The sequence below is a fragment of the Panulirus ornatus genome, chromosome 16, assembly GCF_036320965.1.
Source record: "Panulirus ornatus isolate Po-2019 chromosome 16, ASM3632096v1, whole genome shotgun sequence".
Lineage (NCBI taxonomy): Eukaryota > Metazoa > Arthropoda > Malacostraca > Decapoda > Palinuridae > Panulirus > Panulirus ornatus.
Window position 1 is genome coordinate 4,534,814 of NC_092239.1, and position 17,508 is coordinate 4,552,321.

At 46.6% G+C, this 17,508-nt stretch overlaps 1 protein-coding gene across 2 annotated transcripts; it reads left to right on the forward strand.

Moving 5' to 3' along the window:
* The first annotated feature begins 2,671 nt into the window (after window positions 1-2,671).
* LOC139754062 (uncharacterized) lies at window positions 2,672-17,092 on the forward strand. 2 transcript variants are annotated; one of them, XM_071671097.1, is made up of 7 exons: window positions 2,672-2,844; window positions 4,634-6,687; window positions 6,766-12,845; window positions 12,954-13,053; window positions 13,702-13,867; window positions 15,004-15,195; window positions 15,619-17,092. In XM_071671097.1, the coding sequence occupies exons 2-7, from the start codon at window positions 5,342-5,344 to the stop codon at window positions 15,988-15,990; spliced, it is 8,256 nt and encodes a 2,751-aa protein (XP_071527198.1). In that variant the 5' UTR covers window positions 2,672-2,844; window positions 4,634-5,341; the 3' UTR covers window positions 15,991-17,092. The 2 variants fall into 2 exon arrangements, with proteins under 2 accessions (XP_071527198.1, XP_071527197.1); XM_071671096.1 differs by having other exon boundaries at window positions 4,634-12,845.
* The last annotated feature ends 416 nt before the right edge of the window (window positions 17,093-17,508 follow it).

Below are 17,508 nucleotides of genomic sequence, written 5' to 3' on the forward strand. Positions count from 1 at the left end.
AATTCTACGTTTATTACATATCTACTTCATATTTTGATACACTTTAATCTTGAAGATCCTTGCCACGGACGTCCTGGACAAGGCCAGGCCTCGAGAGAAAAGGAAAATGGAAAAAAGAAGCCATTCAAAGATCTTACGCAACCAGGTATTAACATTAGTATCCTCGACTTCTGTCTCCACTTTCCTTCTTTCACCATACTGTTCCGTTCATTTTCATTCCATCAAATAATCACCATACACAAAGAGTGGCCGTATCCACGACACCCTATAATCACTTCAGACATGGCCCTCCCTTACTAACACCGATTCTTTCTCCTTGCCACCATCATTACTTCACATCTCTTCATCTTGTCTGGTTTGCTGAACCCCCCCCCCCCCCCCCTGCACCACATCTATGGTAAAGTGACTGTGGTGAAGCCACCCGTGTCAACACCTTGGTTTGAGAAAAACTTTACTTGTCCCATTCACAGACTCAGCCTTAAAGCTCCTCAAACTTTCCTCAGTGTAGTAACAAAGCGCTCTTAATCTGGCATGTTCCTGGTCACATGGTCAACACATGACTAGCTTGAATTTTGTTAGATATCGTTCTCTTTTTGACAGTAACTAGATTTTTTTTTATAAAGACATGGCTTCAACCTGATCATACCTCTGCTTTCAGGACAACTTATCCCCTTAATAAATGAAGCTATAATTACCTTATTAACCTTGCCTTGATCTTCTAGCAGATGTGAGCTAGGTCTCGAGAGCGCGGTGGCGAGACCTTACGTGCCGAGCTGGAGGTTGTTCCCAAGTCTGTTCTCAAAACTGGTGCAGCACTGTCCGTCGGTATTCCAAGTCAATATCTTGCATTTTCTATCAAAATGAACCTTAGTGTGTCGAAACTCGACACCTCTGTACAGTAACCCCTGTGTTCAAAACCAACAACATTACTAACAAAAAATTGTAGCATGTCTTGGTCTCGCCTTGCCGGACAACCAGTATGTGTGTGATTTGATATACAATCACGAGACAGAAGCTTGGTATTTCCTAACTCCGCTAGTCAGTTTTAGGAACGGAGATGTCAACTAAACTACTGCTCACTGCACTAGAAAGCAAATCTTGGCGCAATTCTTTTCAAGTCACAGGTCCCAGGGTAAGCCGTGTTTTAAGCCAACTTACCACAAAGTAGGCCTTAGTATATCCTTAGCTCAAACCATTCGACACGTTTTCGTGCGTTGAGATCTTACATCATCAAAGTAGCAACACCTCAGACTTATTCACTTACACATTTCACCAAAAATCAAAATTAACTAATGGTGTCCAGTGCAACGTGTGGACTGCAACATACTCGTAGTAGCTGAAGCATTTATCTAGTTTAAACGTTTAATTCCACAATTCGCGCATCTCCTACTTTATCAATAGAATGGGCATCATGTGGTGGATAATCCTAAGAGTTACAAGGGTTCCATTCACTATTAAAAGCAAGTAATATACAATAAATAGCTTTACCTACCAGCAGCCAAGGAAGCTCAACGGGATGTCAACAATGTACGTTTCACACAAATGTCATCTGCCACAGTTTGGAAAGTTCTGTACGTTTTGTTTTACTTACCAAAAAAATCAGAGGAAGGTACAGAAAACAATTTCTGGAGCTTATGTCTGAAAAACGTTCTTTTTCTTTGCAGGACTTTACGTATAATGTTTTCGTTTAAATGAATAAATCGTGGAAATACAGATTCCTCTGCTCCATTTGTATTTCAAAAATGCGAGTATATTTTCATTCGCATATCCTCGCAAAAAAGAAAAACGTTTTATACCAAATTCTCTAAAAAGAACGTTTTCAGGTTCATGCTCAAGAAATTTCATATTTTCTCTTTCGCACATAAGAGGGTATATGTGGGTTACACAACAGTTCGTAGAACCCTGGACTACTTGACACGATCACGATGATAACTAGGCTACGAGCCGCGTCTACCCACACTGATTCATGCTGTGAATGATTTAATTTGTGGAACGGTTGGGTAATACCTTTCATTTCTATTTCAGTTCTAAATATTTATATCTCTGATTTTCGAAATGTTCTACACTCAGATGTGTAACTAGCCACTCATGATTAATTGTTTGACTCAGGTTCTTGAGCACACACTGACTCACAATCATGCCAACAGATGACAGGGTCTTAATGTACAAATTTGCACAATCAGCTCTATATATATATATATATATATATATATATATATATATATATATATATATATATATATATATATATCGTTAATATCAGACGTTTTTCAGTTAGTATTTAGTCCAAGTTCATGCACTGATTGATACTTGATGCAAGTTTATAAGTGTATATTCAAACATTTGATCACGGTCATATTATTGCGTATCTTGGCCAAGTTTTTATGTAAGACCTTAGGATATTTCACAACTCACTGATGTAGGTGATGGCTTAAAGGCAACGAAGACTTGAGTTATGACTTTACATATCTAACCTAATTATTATACCAATACCTTTTTGCGCCACAGGGTAACGAGCCACACATGATATCGCAAGGATTAATGTAAAGAACGATTAAATCCATCTGTGTCGTGCGGGGAAATGAGCTAGAAGTATTAGCATCTCCCAACGATCGGTGTTTACTTATTGCAAGCCAGGTGTCATGGCTGCCGCGGCAGGTCTGCGGCTGCCAGTCTCCACCGAACCCAGCTACACTCCAGTCGCTAGCTCCTGGGCGAGGCGGCAGCCAAGGCTCTCAGTCAGCGTCAGTCCACTCCCTGGCATTCACAGGCCAGTAATCTGTTATCCACTTGCCCTCCAGGACTACCTGTTAGCTTACTACCGCTTCATACCCAAAACCAGAGGTACGTGGAAGGCTTTGGGTGCCAAGATAGTCTAGTCTTACGTTACAATTCAAAGTTTTGTCAAAAAAGATAATCGTCAGTTGAGGAAATCTATAAATACTTGCAAAGGGACTTTGTATCGAAGGTGGATATTAGCAAGTTTTTGATGCGAAATTAATATCGTACCAAAGCTAAAATCGCAACATTAGAAGAGGCTAGAGGTACGCCGTCTACATACTACGTTCGACCAGTCGACAACTTCAGGAAATCTACATTATAGTGGGTAACAGCGATTTAATCGTTCAAAATGTTCAACTGAAGAATTCTTAAGAACTGAAAAGTAAATCTGGACTATAGGAATAAATAGCAATAAGCATGGAACGCGGTTTCCAAAGAGGATATCTTAACTTAGTTCACTTGTGGGCGCATTAATGCGAGTGTCTTCTACGCAGAGGCTTAGTTACACTGTAAGCTTTTTCTCCCTTAACGTACATTATCCAGCAGGTTAAAGTTCCCATATCGTGACGCTGACCGGTAATTCATTATGTTAGTCTAATATAATAACCGTCCTCTAATTAAACCTATCTGAAAATAACAAGAATGATGAAGACTAATGCAACTTTGAACATTTTCTTTTATACACATGTATAAATCGATTATAAACAGGTAAAACTTCAGATGTACACAAAACATTAATGGTAATGACAGATTCGCAAAAGAAAAAGAAAAAAAAAGTCGATAACCGAGTAAAACCCGCTGCACCTGATGCCAGGCTTAGGTTTCTGCGGGACGAGATGCAATGCAGAATGCTGGCTGCATTTCAGGTGGAATCGTATATCAATTTATTGTGTGTGTGACAAGTGATTAAATAGAACTCTAAGTTGTTCGTAAGTGACCAGAAATGAATACAATATCAGAAAGTTAAACGAAATGACTGTAAACCGAAGTTCAGTTTTCCTTGGATTCTTCTTAAACTGTGAAACGCACTTTATAATGAATTCCTGACAATAGAAAGGGAAATACAAGCCTGTAAAGTTTTCACTTTTCCTCTAAGCTTAGACATTCGGTATTCACATCTCTTATCCTCCTGATAGGATCTGGATATAAATGTAAAAGTGCTGGGGATGAGTTACACATGACATGATAGGTAAATCGTTGAAGAGTTTAGATACCTCGGTAATTTATGTCCAACCCGTGCTAGGATATGCCTCAGTCTGGCTTATAGTTCAAAAGGGAATCAGATGACAACACTAGGAACAACTAGTAGTCCGATGTAGAATTCCCGGCCGCGACTTTACAGAATATAATAACAATCTACTGAGGCCCATATGGATGCGATAGGTCAAGTGCCCCGTAGGTAGAATTTGAATTCTAACTGGAATGGTGCTAAGCAATGGGGTGGTGTTACAAATCTTGCAATTTTGTGAAACCCTCTCATTTCTTTTCTCGAGGATATCACTGTCAAGAAAGAAATTTACAACGTGAGACGGTGATCTTGGTTCATTTGAAACGGTCAGATCTTGGTTGACAAGACTTGGGTGTTAAGCCGTGCTGATGTCAAGGTCTTGGTGAGGATAAATCTTGGTGATGCCATATATTGGTGGCGTTAAGTCTTAGTGTTCTTGGGTCTTGTGCAGCAGGATGTTTAACATCGTCCCAGTCGAGTGACAGCCATGTGTCCCTTAATACACTACTGTTTTGTACTGACTTTTGGCTTTGTTATATTTGTCCATGTGTTCGTGCTTTGCTGCAGTGAATATGGTTTGCACTCCTCAGGGACATGTTAATCTCCTGTTTTCTTGTGTTTCAGGAGAGGGGTCGCGTTCACATCCGGCAGGTAAGCAGGAGGAATGCGATGGACACTACCTGCTGAAGGGAGTTCAAGCTTCACGCTTGAAGAAGGACTGTCGCTGGCTGTAGGGCTGGCAACACACTCCTCCGAAGGTCATCCGTTTTGTTACACAACATAAACGGGAGGAGCAGTCTGGTCACGCGAAGTGTGTAGTGAATGTGGTGACGTGTGAACCATTACGAGTGTTGGAAAAGGTACAGGGGATACATGCTACGGAATCTAGTTCTGAAGGGTCCTTGAACATTTCATTTTCTTTTTTTTTTTTCCCCTGAAGAGCAGCACTGGATCCTCTGGAGGTGATAGTCATTCAAGGAAAGGTTGACGTCTATTTGTCTCCGTCAGTTGACAGGGTCATCCCTAGGGAACATCTCTTATCAGATTACTTTCTGAGCGAAGTATAGTCAAAGATAAGGCAACAGCAGAGGACGACGTGTCGCACTGTGTAGACATTTCTGAAGAACGTTTGGTAGTGCTCGAGAGACATCTTGGCGTATCATCTATTCCATAGAACTTGTAACAATCAGCTTTGCTTGAAACACCTAAACAAAGATCTACATAATCGTGGAGCTACATCTACCATCAGCATCGTATGTTAACGTTAGCCACCTGCGGTAACAGGAGTTCACTGAGAAGTTGCTGTAGATGGGCTACTAAAACACAAGCAATATGGCGCACAACGAGGAATCCTACGACAGAAACCACCAGGGGGCAGGCACGAGAGTGTCTATTCCAGACATAAAGATCATAGACACAAATATGGACGACACTGAGGAGCAACAAGGCCACTGGAACCCTACCTATCACACTGATCGACGTTCAAGCAGAGACACTCAGGAGTTTTACAGGAGGAAGTCAAGCACTGGATCTGTGAAGCAGTTCCAGACTCACGACCCAACTGATGCTTCGAGTCCAGAATATAACCAGGCGAACCGGGAGTCCTACAGGCGAAAGTCCAGCACAGGATCCATGCCAGGCTTCCGAGGTATAGGGCCATACGAGTTCCGTGGGTCACTCAGTGGATCTTCGTCTGACCTCCAGGGACCGAGGTCAAGGAGTGGATCGGCAATCAGCTTCCAGGGATCGAGGTCAAGGAGTGGATCAGCAGTCAGCTTCCAAGGACCGAGGTCAAGAAGTGGATCAGCAATCAGCCTCCAGAACTCAGTCAATGGCGATCCAGAACCGGACGTGCAGCCGGCAGCCATACTGGCACTTCCTGACCTTCACGACTACATGACGTCACCAAGATCCTCCTCCACCTCCGACGGACCAGCTCGTGGGTCGGTCAGCGAGGCGCCTCCGGACAGGCGTCGCCGTAGGTCGGTAAATGACATATCGTTCAACGTCCAGCCTCGCAAGTCAATTACGGAGATCTCGCCGAAGATGCAAGCCCAAATAGCCAAGTTTGAACCTCTGTCCGATAGTCGTCGGTCCAGTGATGACACGACACCAGATGTGGGACGTCGGGAGTCAACCACAGGGGATCTGGTGGACAGAGGGCGTCGAGGGTCGACCAGAGGCGAAGTGGTAGACCTAGGACGTCGAGGGTCGACCAGAGGTGAAGCGCCAGACATCAAACGTCGAGAGTCAACCAGGGAAGAAATACCATACATGGACCGTCGGAGGTCGACCAGGGAAGAAATACCAAATGTGGAACGTCGGAGGTCGACCAGGGAGGAAATACCAGATATGGAACGTCGGAAGTCGACCAGGGAGGAAATACCAGATATGGAACGTCGGAGGTCGACCAGGGAGGAAATACCAGACATGGAACGTCGGAGGTCGACCAGGGAAGAAATACCAGAAATGGAACGTCGTAGATCGACCAGGGGAGAAATACCAGATATGGAACGTCGGAGGTCGACCAGGGGAGAAATACCAGATATGGAACGTCGGAGGTCGACCAGGGAGGAAACACCAGACATGGAACGCAGGAGGTCGACCAGGGAGGAAATACCAGATATGGAACGTCGTAGATCGACCAGGGAGGAAATACCAGATATGGAACGTCGGAGGTCGACCAGGGAGGAAACACCGGACATGGAACGCAGGAGGTCGACCAGGGAGGAAATACCAGATATGGAGCGTCGGAGGTCGACCAGGGAAGAAATACCAGATATGGAACGTCGGAGGTCGACCAGGGGAGAAATACCAGACATGGAACGTCGGAGGTCGACCAGGGAGGAAACACCAGACATGGAACGCAGGAGGTCGACCAGAGAGGAAATACCAGATATGGAACGTCGTAGATCGACCAGGGAAGAAATACCAGATATGGAACGTCGTAGATCGACCAGGGGAGAAATACCAGATATGGAACGTCGGAGGTCGACCAAGGGAGAAATACCAGATATGGAACGTCGTAGATCGACCAGGGAAGAAATACCAGATATGGAACGTCGCAGGTCGACCAGGGAAGAAATATCTGACAAGGAACGTCGCAGGTCGACCAGGTTAGAGGCACCAGATATGGAACGTCGGAGGTCGACCAGGGAGGATATACCAGATATGGAACGCAGGAGGTCGACCAGGGAGGAAATACCAGATATGGAACGTCGTAGATCGACCAGGGGAGAAATACCAGATATGGAACGTCGGAGGTCGACCAGGGAAGAAATACCAGATATGGAACGTCGTAGATCGACCAGGGAAGAAATACCAGATATGGAACGTCGTAGATCCACCAGGGAAGAAATTCCAGATATGGAACGTCGTAGATCGACCAGGTTGGAGGCACCAGATATGGAACGTCGTAGATCGACCAGGGGAGAAATACCAGATATGGAACGTCGTAGGTCGACCAGGGAAGAAATACCAGATATGGAACGTCGTAGGTCGACCAGGTTGGAGGCACCAGATATGGAACGTCGTAGATCGACCAGGGGAGAAATACCAGATATGGAACGTCGTAGGTCGACCAGGGAAGAAATACCAGATATGGAACGTCGTAGATCAACCAGGGAAGAAATACCAGATATGGAACGTCGTAGATCAACCAGGGAAGATATAGTAGATATGGAACGTCGTGGTTCGATCAGGGAAGAAATACCAGACACGAAACGTCGAGAGTCAACCAGGGATGACAGTGAAATACCAGATACGAGATATGATGGATCGACCAACAATGAATCGCCCAGCACGAAGCGTCGCACGTCCAACTTGGGAGGAGTACGAGAGATGGATCATGATGGAACACAGTTGCAGGAGGAGCGCGCCGCAGACCCGGCAGCTCGCGGATCACGCCGGAGCTCAGCACGGGGCTTCCTCAGCGAGTCGTCTGAACGCCCAGCTCGAGACGGAGTGACGCCAGAATTAGAAATGACAATGCCAGACGATAATTCTGAAGACGACCCCGAGGCAGATGAGCAGTTTTTGAAGTCGGTTCAGCCGTATCTTAAATACCGCAAGTCCGTCTCAGAGCTGGAGCCATACCTTCAACACCAGAACGAAGTCAACAGACTTATGCCTCAAATCCAGGCACAGTGGTCGGTGAAGACAGAAGCCCCAGGGACCGAAACTCATGACCCACTCGGTCACGAAGCTCCGGACCATGAGCCCGGAAGATCAAGTAGGAACCGTCGTAGATCGAGCAGTGCCTCTGGTCGTGGCCGTCGTGGGTCAGTGAATGACGAGGAGCTGGACTCCCAAGCTCGCAGAGGTAGTAAGAGTTTGGTGACAGACACACAAGGTGGGAGATCGAGTAGAAATTCTCTCTCGGACCGCGAGCCAGATGTTGAAGTTCCTCCAAGTGTGACGGATGGCTTGCAAGCTCACTTACAAAGCATATTATCAATGTCAAATTCAAATGATGGGGATTTAGATCATACCCAATCCTCTAAACCTCCTAGGGGATCAGCACGTAAGGAGTCACTCGGATCGGACACAGACTCGAGCCTCGACATGGACTTGAAACTAAACGAACCAGTACCGAACCTCGAATACCGAAAATCCATCAGCGATATAGTGCCGGGTCGTGGCTCAATCTCGGAATCAGAGCCAGAGCTCCTAAATTACCGTAAGACTAGCGATCGGGAGGAAGAGGGTCGTGGAACACCAAGTATCTTCCCCGGTGACTCTTACCCCGAGGGGCTGCAGCCTCCGGTAGGTGGTTATCCCGACGACCAGACGAAACTGAAGGTTAGTGATGAGCCACGCAAGTCCATGAGTGTGGAAGTGCTCGACTTTCTGGTTCGCCGGTTTAGTAGTGAACCAATACCAGACCACAAGTCTTCTGTGCCCCTGGATCTCCAGGATGAGGAGAGACAACCAGAGTCCCTCGAGGACTTGAAGACTCGGTCACCCAGACACTCAGGGGCGGGATTGGACAACGAGGTTCACAGAAGCTCATCGGCGTTCTTAGAAAGTCGCTGGTCTCCAAGGGGCTCGACACCAGGATTGGAGGTTTCATCGCCGAGGGGTTCAACAGCGGGCTTGGAGTCTCTATCACCGGGAGGTTCTCAGGCGGACCTGGAGACTGGTGAACTGGAGGTGCCAGTGAGCGAGGAACCTCGCCGGTCCATCAGCTTAGCCGTCTTCGACTTCCTGGCTCGCAGGCTCAGTGACTTGGGAGCCACAGATGACACGTCTGCACTACTTGCCCAGGAGCAAGGAGGTTCCGACGACCGCAGTAACATGGCATATGACCCGGAGGATCAGAGGTCAAACAAAAGTTCAGTGTATGACTCGGAGGATGATAGATCATTTAAAGACTTAGCAGATGATACAGGGAGGCGTAGATCATACAGAGGCTCAGCGGGAGACTTGGAGAGGCTCGCCTCACCGAGGAGTTCACTGGGTGAGGTAAATGGCCGCAAGTCAACCAGAGATTCATCTAGTGATCTACAGGGTCGCAGGTCTCCTGGCGAGTCAAAGGCAGACCTGGAGAATGAGGGTTCATATCCTGGAACGATTCCGAGGATCCAGCACCCAGCTTCAGACAGCGAAGGAGACTCGACTGGCGAGTCAGACCCGAGGCAGGAGCCTCGACATTCGATCAGCGATGCAGATCCTGGGTATCTCAGACGAGGGTCCTCCAGCAAACCGTCTCAGAAGCATCGGATCGACATCGAGCCTTTGGTCCAGCGACCCAGTAGTCCCAAGCCCGGATGGAACACTCATCAGTCTCCACGTGGGTCAGTAGCTAGTGTGGATGACCAAGACTCACCCAGGGGTTCAACGCCTGATGATCACAGGTCACCTAGGGGTTCAAGAACGGATCTGGATGATTATAGGTCACCCAGGGGTTCAAGGACAGACCTAGAAGCTCACAGGTCACCCAGGGGTTCAAAGAATGACATAGAGTATCAGAGGTCTCTCAGGGATTCAAGAGTTTATTTGGATGATCAAGAAGAACCCATGGATTCATCAGCAAGTCCACACACCCGCAGGTCATCGAGGGGATCAATAAAAATGGAACGTCGAGGAACGTTCACGAAGACACCAGACCAGCATCCTCCACACTCCATGGATCTAGCGGATCACGGAGATTATCCTCCTGGTTCAGGGAGTGACACGGAATCGAACCTTGATGTCAACTGGAGGTTGGATGAACCAGAGCAGGGGCTGGAACATCGGAAATCCATCACCGATACGGTACCCAGCGACGAATCTAATGATGATTCAGAACCGGAGCTTCTCTCTTACAGGTTGAGTAGTGAAAAGGAACAAGGTTCTACCCTAAGTACTTCTTTCTCTCAGCGAAGGAAATCTTTCGTCGAAGAACCAGAACGAGATGAGGACAATGGTGCACCAGAGCCAGTGGTCAGTAATGAACCACGAAGGTCAATTGGCATGGAAGTATTCAATTACCTGGTTCGTCGGTTCAGTGATGAACCAATACCAGACCATCAGTCATCACAGCCTTGGGAGGAAAACGGGCAAGACGGCAAGCCAAGTTCTCCTGCAGATTCTAAGACACACTCACGCAGAAGTTCATCCTCGTTCCTGGAGGATCGACGCTCAACCAGAGGCTCAACGGCAGGCTTGGAGTCTCGCTTACCCAGAGGCTCAACAGCAGGATTGGAGACTCGCTCACCCAGAGGCTCAACAGCAGGATTGGAGTCTCGCTCACCCAGAGGCTCAACGGCAGGATTGGAGACTCGCTCACCCAGAGGCTCAACAGCAGGATTGGAGTCTCGCTCACCCAGAGGCTCAACGGCAGGCTTGGAGTCTCGTTCACCCAGAGGCTCAACGGCAGGCTTGGAGACTCGCTCACCCAGAGACTCAACAGCAGGATTGGAGTCTCGCTCACCCAGAGGCTCAACGGCAGGCTTGGAGTCTCGTTCACCCAGAGGCTCAACGGCAGGCTTGGAGACTCGCTCACCCAGAGACTCAACAGCAGGATTGGAGGCTCGTTCACCCAGAGGCTCAACGGCAGGCTTGGAGACTCGCTCACCCAGAGGCTCAACAGCAGGATTGGAGGCTCGTTCACCCAGAGGCTCAAATGCAGGCTTGGAGGCTCGCTCACCAAGAGGCTCAAATGCAGGCATGGAGGCTCCTTCTCGCAAAAGTTCAGTATCTGTCTCAGAGACTCAATCACGCAGAGGTTCTTCAGCGTCCCTGAGGGAGCAGGGGTCACGCAGGAATTCGGCAGCAGGAGTGGAACCTCAATCACCAAGGGGTTCATTATCACCTAGAACCTCAGTTTCTGAAGGCCGATTGTCTCCAAGAGGTTCAACAGCAGGCCTCCTGGCTCCATCATCCAGAGGTTCAGAGGAGGACGTGGAGACTGATGTGCCTTCCACAAAAGTGAGCACAGAACCAAGACGGTCTATTAGCATGGCTGTTTTCGACTTTCTGGCTGGCAGGCTGAGCGGCAAGACGGAAGCAGACAAAACTGCACCAGTTGGCCAGGAGCAAGACTTCACTGGGGTTACCGAGACAGCCAAAACTTCAGAGAATCGCAGATCACCCAGAGGTTCAGTGGGTGACCTGGAAGGTCGCATATCGCCTAGAGGTTCAGTGGGTGACCTGGAGGGTCGCATATCACCCAGAGGTTCAGTGGGTGACCTGGAGGGTCGCATATCACCCAGAGGTTCAGTGGGTCACCTGGAGGGTCGTAGATCGCCCAGAGGTTCAGTGGGTGACCTGGAGGTTCGTACATCGCCTAGGGGTTCAGTTGGAAACCTGAAGGATCGTATATCACCTAGAGGTTCTATGAGTAACCTGGAGGGTCGTATCTCACCCAGAGGTTCAATTGGTGACCTGGGGGGTAATAGATCCAACAGAGGGTCAGTCGAAGAGCTGCAATCTCGCAGGTTATCTGTGGGTACTTACGATAACCTGAAGGGCCGAGAATCGCCCAGGGATGCAGTAAGTGAAAAGGAACAACGCAGTTCCCGCAGAAGTTCAGTAGCTGGCCTGGAGGGTCGGAGACCGTCTAGGGGTACCACAGCATACTTGGAAGATGGTTCATTAAGCGGAAAGATCCCGATAATCCATTATCCTACTTCGGATGAAGATTCGACACATGACCTAGGTTGGCCGGCCAGCGAGGCTGCTTCAAGACGTTCTCGACGCTCTATCAGTGACGCAATTCCTGGGGCTCCTGGACGAAGGTTCAGTACAGAGGACCAGGAACACCGACTGAGCGGCAAAATCGAACCCATGGTAAGTAATGAGCCCCGAAAGTCGATCGGGATGGAAATGTTCAACTATCTGGTTCGCCGATTCAGCGGTGTTGAACTTGGAGAGAACGGGCCTGGGCGGGAGACTGATGCAACACATAAATCCCCCAGGGGTTCCAGGACTGACCTAGATGGCCGAAGATCCTCCAGAGGAATAATCGAACTTGGTTTGTCAAGTGATGAAGAGATCCACGACCTCAGTGACGATTCCGAGTCGAACCTCGGTACTACATGGAGAGCGAACGGCACAGAATCGAATCGCAAGTCATCACTGAGATCCAACGAGGTTAAACCGGTGTACGAGAAGCGCAGACGTGAGGATTTGGGGCCAGACTTTATAATCACCGAGTACTACTACATGGATACCAAGACGGGAGACTTGTACAGCTACGAGGTACCAGACTTGCACACAGCCTTGTACCAACACATCATGACTATCTTGTGTCTACCAGACATTGATATGGTGGAACAAGACCTTCCCGTCCCATCAGTGGATTTCCTGCAAAAGTCGGGCATGCTGGAGGATTCATCGGACCTTGATATCATAGGTACACACTTTAAGGGAAACTGAATTTCACGTTGTAGAAACACTTATATCGCAAATCAAGCGACTATAGCTGTTACACGATGGTTCTTGATTTGTGGTCCTCTTGCAGGTCCTGAGCTGATGCAGTCCATTACTAGACTGGACGACTCGAATGGGTGGACTACCATGGAGGCTCTGCAGAAAGAGAAAATTAAGAAGCCCTTAGGGAGGTAAGCTTGGTCGTCTTGCTAACTTCACCTAACCTATGGAGCTCAATAGTACGACCCTTGGGTATGATGGCATGACTTTTATGGGTGATTTCAAAGGCCAGGCCATCATATCCAAGGGTCGTACTGTCGTGTTCAAGGGATTCAGGGTGTAAACCTTCCCGTTATGGTTTACCTAGGTAAGCCCACAAGTTCGCACTAAGCTATTACCTGCAAGCTAACAACATCCTGAAACTTAACTGTACATCCTGTATGAGATGAAGAAATGATGGTTCTTGAACTTTACGTCTGTGCTTGGCTACTGTAGTTGGATGCTGGATGCCTATAGTTCCCATGTTGTTTATCAGTACCATCACCGTCACTACTGCTATTACCACCATCACCATCTCTCCTACCGTCGTCATCACAACCAACACTAACACAGCCACCATTACCATAACAGCAACCACCGCCATCAGTACCAGCATTGCCGTTATCGCAATCACTCATCATGATCACCATAAGCATCACAATAGCTACCACAGTCATCACCATCAGAGTCACATTATAACCATCACTTCCACTGTCTTCATCATCACAACTCCCACCACCAACACTACCACCACCATCAAAGCCTTCGCGCCACTAGGCACGTGCTCGTCTCTTCTGCAGTATCAAGGCGGTGACCTTCTGCGGGTGTGGCTTCCTGGGAGTGTACCTAGTGGGGGCGGCCACCTGCCTGAAGGAGAACGCCCCGAGCCTCCTGCGCGGAAAGCTAGCCGGCTCCTCCGTCGGCTCCCTCATCGCCACCTGCATCGTCTGCGATGTTCCTCTCCAGGTCAGTATGCGAGATACTCCTTTGAAGCCTCCTCCTCTATGCAAGCACTGCCGCCATCTTTGTATGGCATTACTTGGGGAAAAGAAACTGGCACTGTTGTAGTAGTCGTTTCCAAAGTTGACCTCGCAGTACCTCCAGCATTGTAAGGGCAAAGCATGTCATTCCACTTGTGATGGAAGTTTCCAGCTAATAAACCTTTTCTGTGTCGCATCCCATTTAACCTTTGAACCGCTGAAGGTTATATCAAAGCTCATGTCATTGTACCCAAAAAGGTCATACCGTTGTGTTCGAGGGATTAACACCGTTGGGTTCTTATGCTTACAACAATGGAAGACATTCTCGAAATTCCTAACGACTTGGAAAATGAAGATGAATCTATTGCATAGTCACAGTAGAAGTGAACTTAGGGTGTCAGCATATAAAACTTTGTCTTATGAAGACGGGGAAAAATTATCACTGCATCATAATCCATATCTCGAGAGGTTTCTCACGTCCTGAGACGTCTGTTCCCTCCACGACACAAGACATTGTGTAAACCTTGTTTTGAAGTACTGACATCGGCATCAAGTAGACTGGGTTTCCTGTAGGAAGTTCACAAACTGGTAGGGCATCTTTAAATATAGTAGTGGGGTAATGTAAACAACAGACTCTTCCTTCCCAAGAAACTACGCCCTTTTTTAGGGGATGAAAATTATTTTTTTTTCTTTTTTCCAAAGTGCACATAAACGGGCTCTTTTGAAAATATGCCCCCAGGAATGAAAATTCCTTAAAAGACGCTCTGCTAGGCGGAAGAAGTTTGTGGTTTAAGACAAGACCACTGGTGTGGTCTATTGTGTTGAAAGCGGAGACCTTAGTAGTGGTTTGGTTTACAGTGCGGCCCACCTGCTGTTGTCTCCTGACAAATCATAAACTTCACTGGTGAAGGGTACGCTATGTCATTAGTTCAGACAACTGAAGGACATCGTTATGTCGCTAGTTCTTACCGCTGTAGTGTGTTATATAGTCAGTTCACACCACTAGAGTTGGGGTTTTATAACATAGGTGAACCCCACTGAAGGAGTATGTCTTGTCATTAGGTCACACCCCGGATCATTCTCTACTGAAGGTAACACTACAAGCCAGGTGTATTGGTGCAGGTACTGCGGGAGACGCTGCTCAAGACGGCCAAGGTCTCGCGGAGCTACATCCTGGGTTCCTTTAACCCATTCTTCCCGCTGGAGGAACCGCTGCTCAGGAACCTGCTGGAGATGCTGCCAGAGGATGCCCACATCCGCGCCACGGGACGGCTCCACCTCTCACTTACCAGGGCTTCCACACTCACGAACGAGGTACTCATTCAACGATCCATGTATAAATATGCATATTATACTTAAAGGAAAACTAATACAACAATAACAGGAACTGATTCACACGAACAATCCCAAATATGAAACATACATATACACATAACCATGCGTTAATGCCCTTTCCTCCTTCCCTTCATCTTATGAAAAAATTATAGTCACACCGACACTAATTCTTAAAAACAAAAGCCTTTTGAATGTCTGCATTTGTTACAGACATTAAGTTCTAGTTATTACTGTTGCCCCTTCGGAATAATCCCTAACCGACCGTTACAATATACACTATAGCAATTTTCATTGATCCTATGGCTTACAGTATCAGCGGTCTGTAGCATGATTAACATTAAATAGGCTTGGTGCTGATGGTGAAGGGGTCGAGTAACTAACATTGGCATCTTTCCAACCCAGGTGGTGAGCGAGTACAAAACTCGTGACGAACTGCTGAGGGCAGTGCTCTGCTGCTGCTTCCTGCCCGGCATATCGGGTTTCTCACTTCCCACCTTCCAGGGACGCAGGTACATTGACGGAGGAATGAGCAACAACATGCCGCTCAAGAGCCCCACCACCCTCAGCATCAATGCTTTCGCCGGCGAGTTTGACATTTGTCCCGTCAATGATGGCAAAAACTACGGCCCTACCTCAGCCTTCAACCAGACGCTGGAGATGTCGCCGGACAACCTCCGGAAGTTCTTCCTTGCTCTAGTACCCCCAGAGCCAGAAGACCTCGATGTCTACTACGACCAGGGTTACGCCGACACCTTGAAGTACATCTCTTCTTAAGATGCTGACGGCTTTAAGCACCACCCTCATGTATCCTGGATGAAGCTTTGCGAAAGTTTTGATTTGACAGACACCAAGCATTAAAGCATAACTGTTGGTATAGAAAAAAGTATACATAAAATAACTATTAATATAATTGAATAAAATTGTCCCGATATAAAATTTGAGTCGTATGAAAATATAATTACTGCTTATTCTAATCTCAGGCTTGTCTGGTGGAACTGATCACACTAGCTGAAGTAAAGCAATGTAAAAAAAAGATACGTTCTTTTGCATATTTATTTATTCTTGCTTCCAATATACATCACTTATAAGTATTATAAAGAAGGATGCTTCCAATATACGTCACTTATAAGTATTATAAAGAAGGATGCTTCCAATATACGTCACTTATAAGTATTATAAAGAAGGATCATGTGTTTCGGGATCAGGACAACTCATTTTCAAGCCTTTGCCCGAGATACTACAGGATTTACAACTGTACGGAACATTTTTTTGGGGGGTAAAGTGTGATACATGTCTGACTGATGCTGTTTAAGTTCTAGTTTACATATCTATATATATATATATATATATATATATATATAATTCGCACATTACTAATATCGTCGGCACACTTTTGATACTTAACCATGAGAGATGGTCGCTTGATATAATAGCCACTTTTAGGACACTCCTTCATAGTTGGTTAATACTGTAACACTTACTAGTGTTTACGTGAAAGCCTATGTAATACAATCGCTCTGCACTAAGGGTGAAGTATCCATACATCAATGAATTTTAATCACTTACTAGCTGCATAATCAAACTATTATGAGTACCATCCAAAAAGTCACCCTCCACTTTGCCCTTACGTTTAATGTGCAAGATTGAGGATAGCGTAACTATTTGATGGGCAACATAAATATAGGGAATATGCCACAAACTACCTTCCACAATGTTGGGTTTCCCACTAAGGATTGCCAGAGCCACTTTGCATCACGTCATAAAATTCTTCCACCCTTTACAAGCGGCTTGCATGTGTCCTTTGCTGCTTTGCAAATCTGCTAAAAGATATCAAAACCATTATAGGTCTTGCCTTAAATAAAGTTCTTGGTTGCCATTCTTTGTATCCTTCAACCTTTGAGAAACTGCGTCCAAGTTTTCATTTTACAAATGCACTAATAGTTATAATGGCGTGGCAGTATAACCTCATCTTGGCGTTTCCGAGGCCATTATATAATATATATATATATATATATATATATATATATATATCTGGTGCATGCTTTGAAGAATTTGAAAGTGAGAAATACTTAAAAGAAACCATTTCAACACACCCTCTTCTGATCTCTCAGCCTTTCTTTTTACTTTCAAACGTCCACCCTTTTATCAATTACTAGATCACATGACATACGGAAAGAACGAGCAAGGAGAGGTCGACAGAGGATGTACAAGTAAGAATTGTAAGGGACAAGGAGACAAAGGTTACCGCATTGGAGATAAAAGGATGGACTGAAAAACGATTTCCAAGTGATC

What these genes read in the sequence shown, in the direction of transcription:
- LOC139754062 (XM_071671096.1), top strand. Translation starts at nt 5,342, where the DNA reads ATGGCGCACAACGAGGAATCCTACGACAGAAACCACCAGGGGGCAGGC. An exon ending in ATCGGACCTTGATATCATAG is followed by an intron (nt 12,846 to 12,953) that starts GTACACACTTTA and finishes GTCCTCTTGCAG; the next exon opens with GTCCTGAGCTGATGCAGTCC. An exon ending in CTTCCACACTCACGAACGAG is followed by an intron (nt 15,196 to 15,618) that starts GTACTCATTCAA and finishes TTTCCAACCCAG; the next exon opens with GTGGTGAGCGAGTACAAAAC.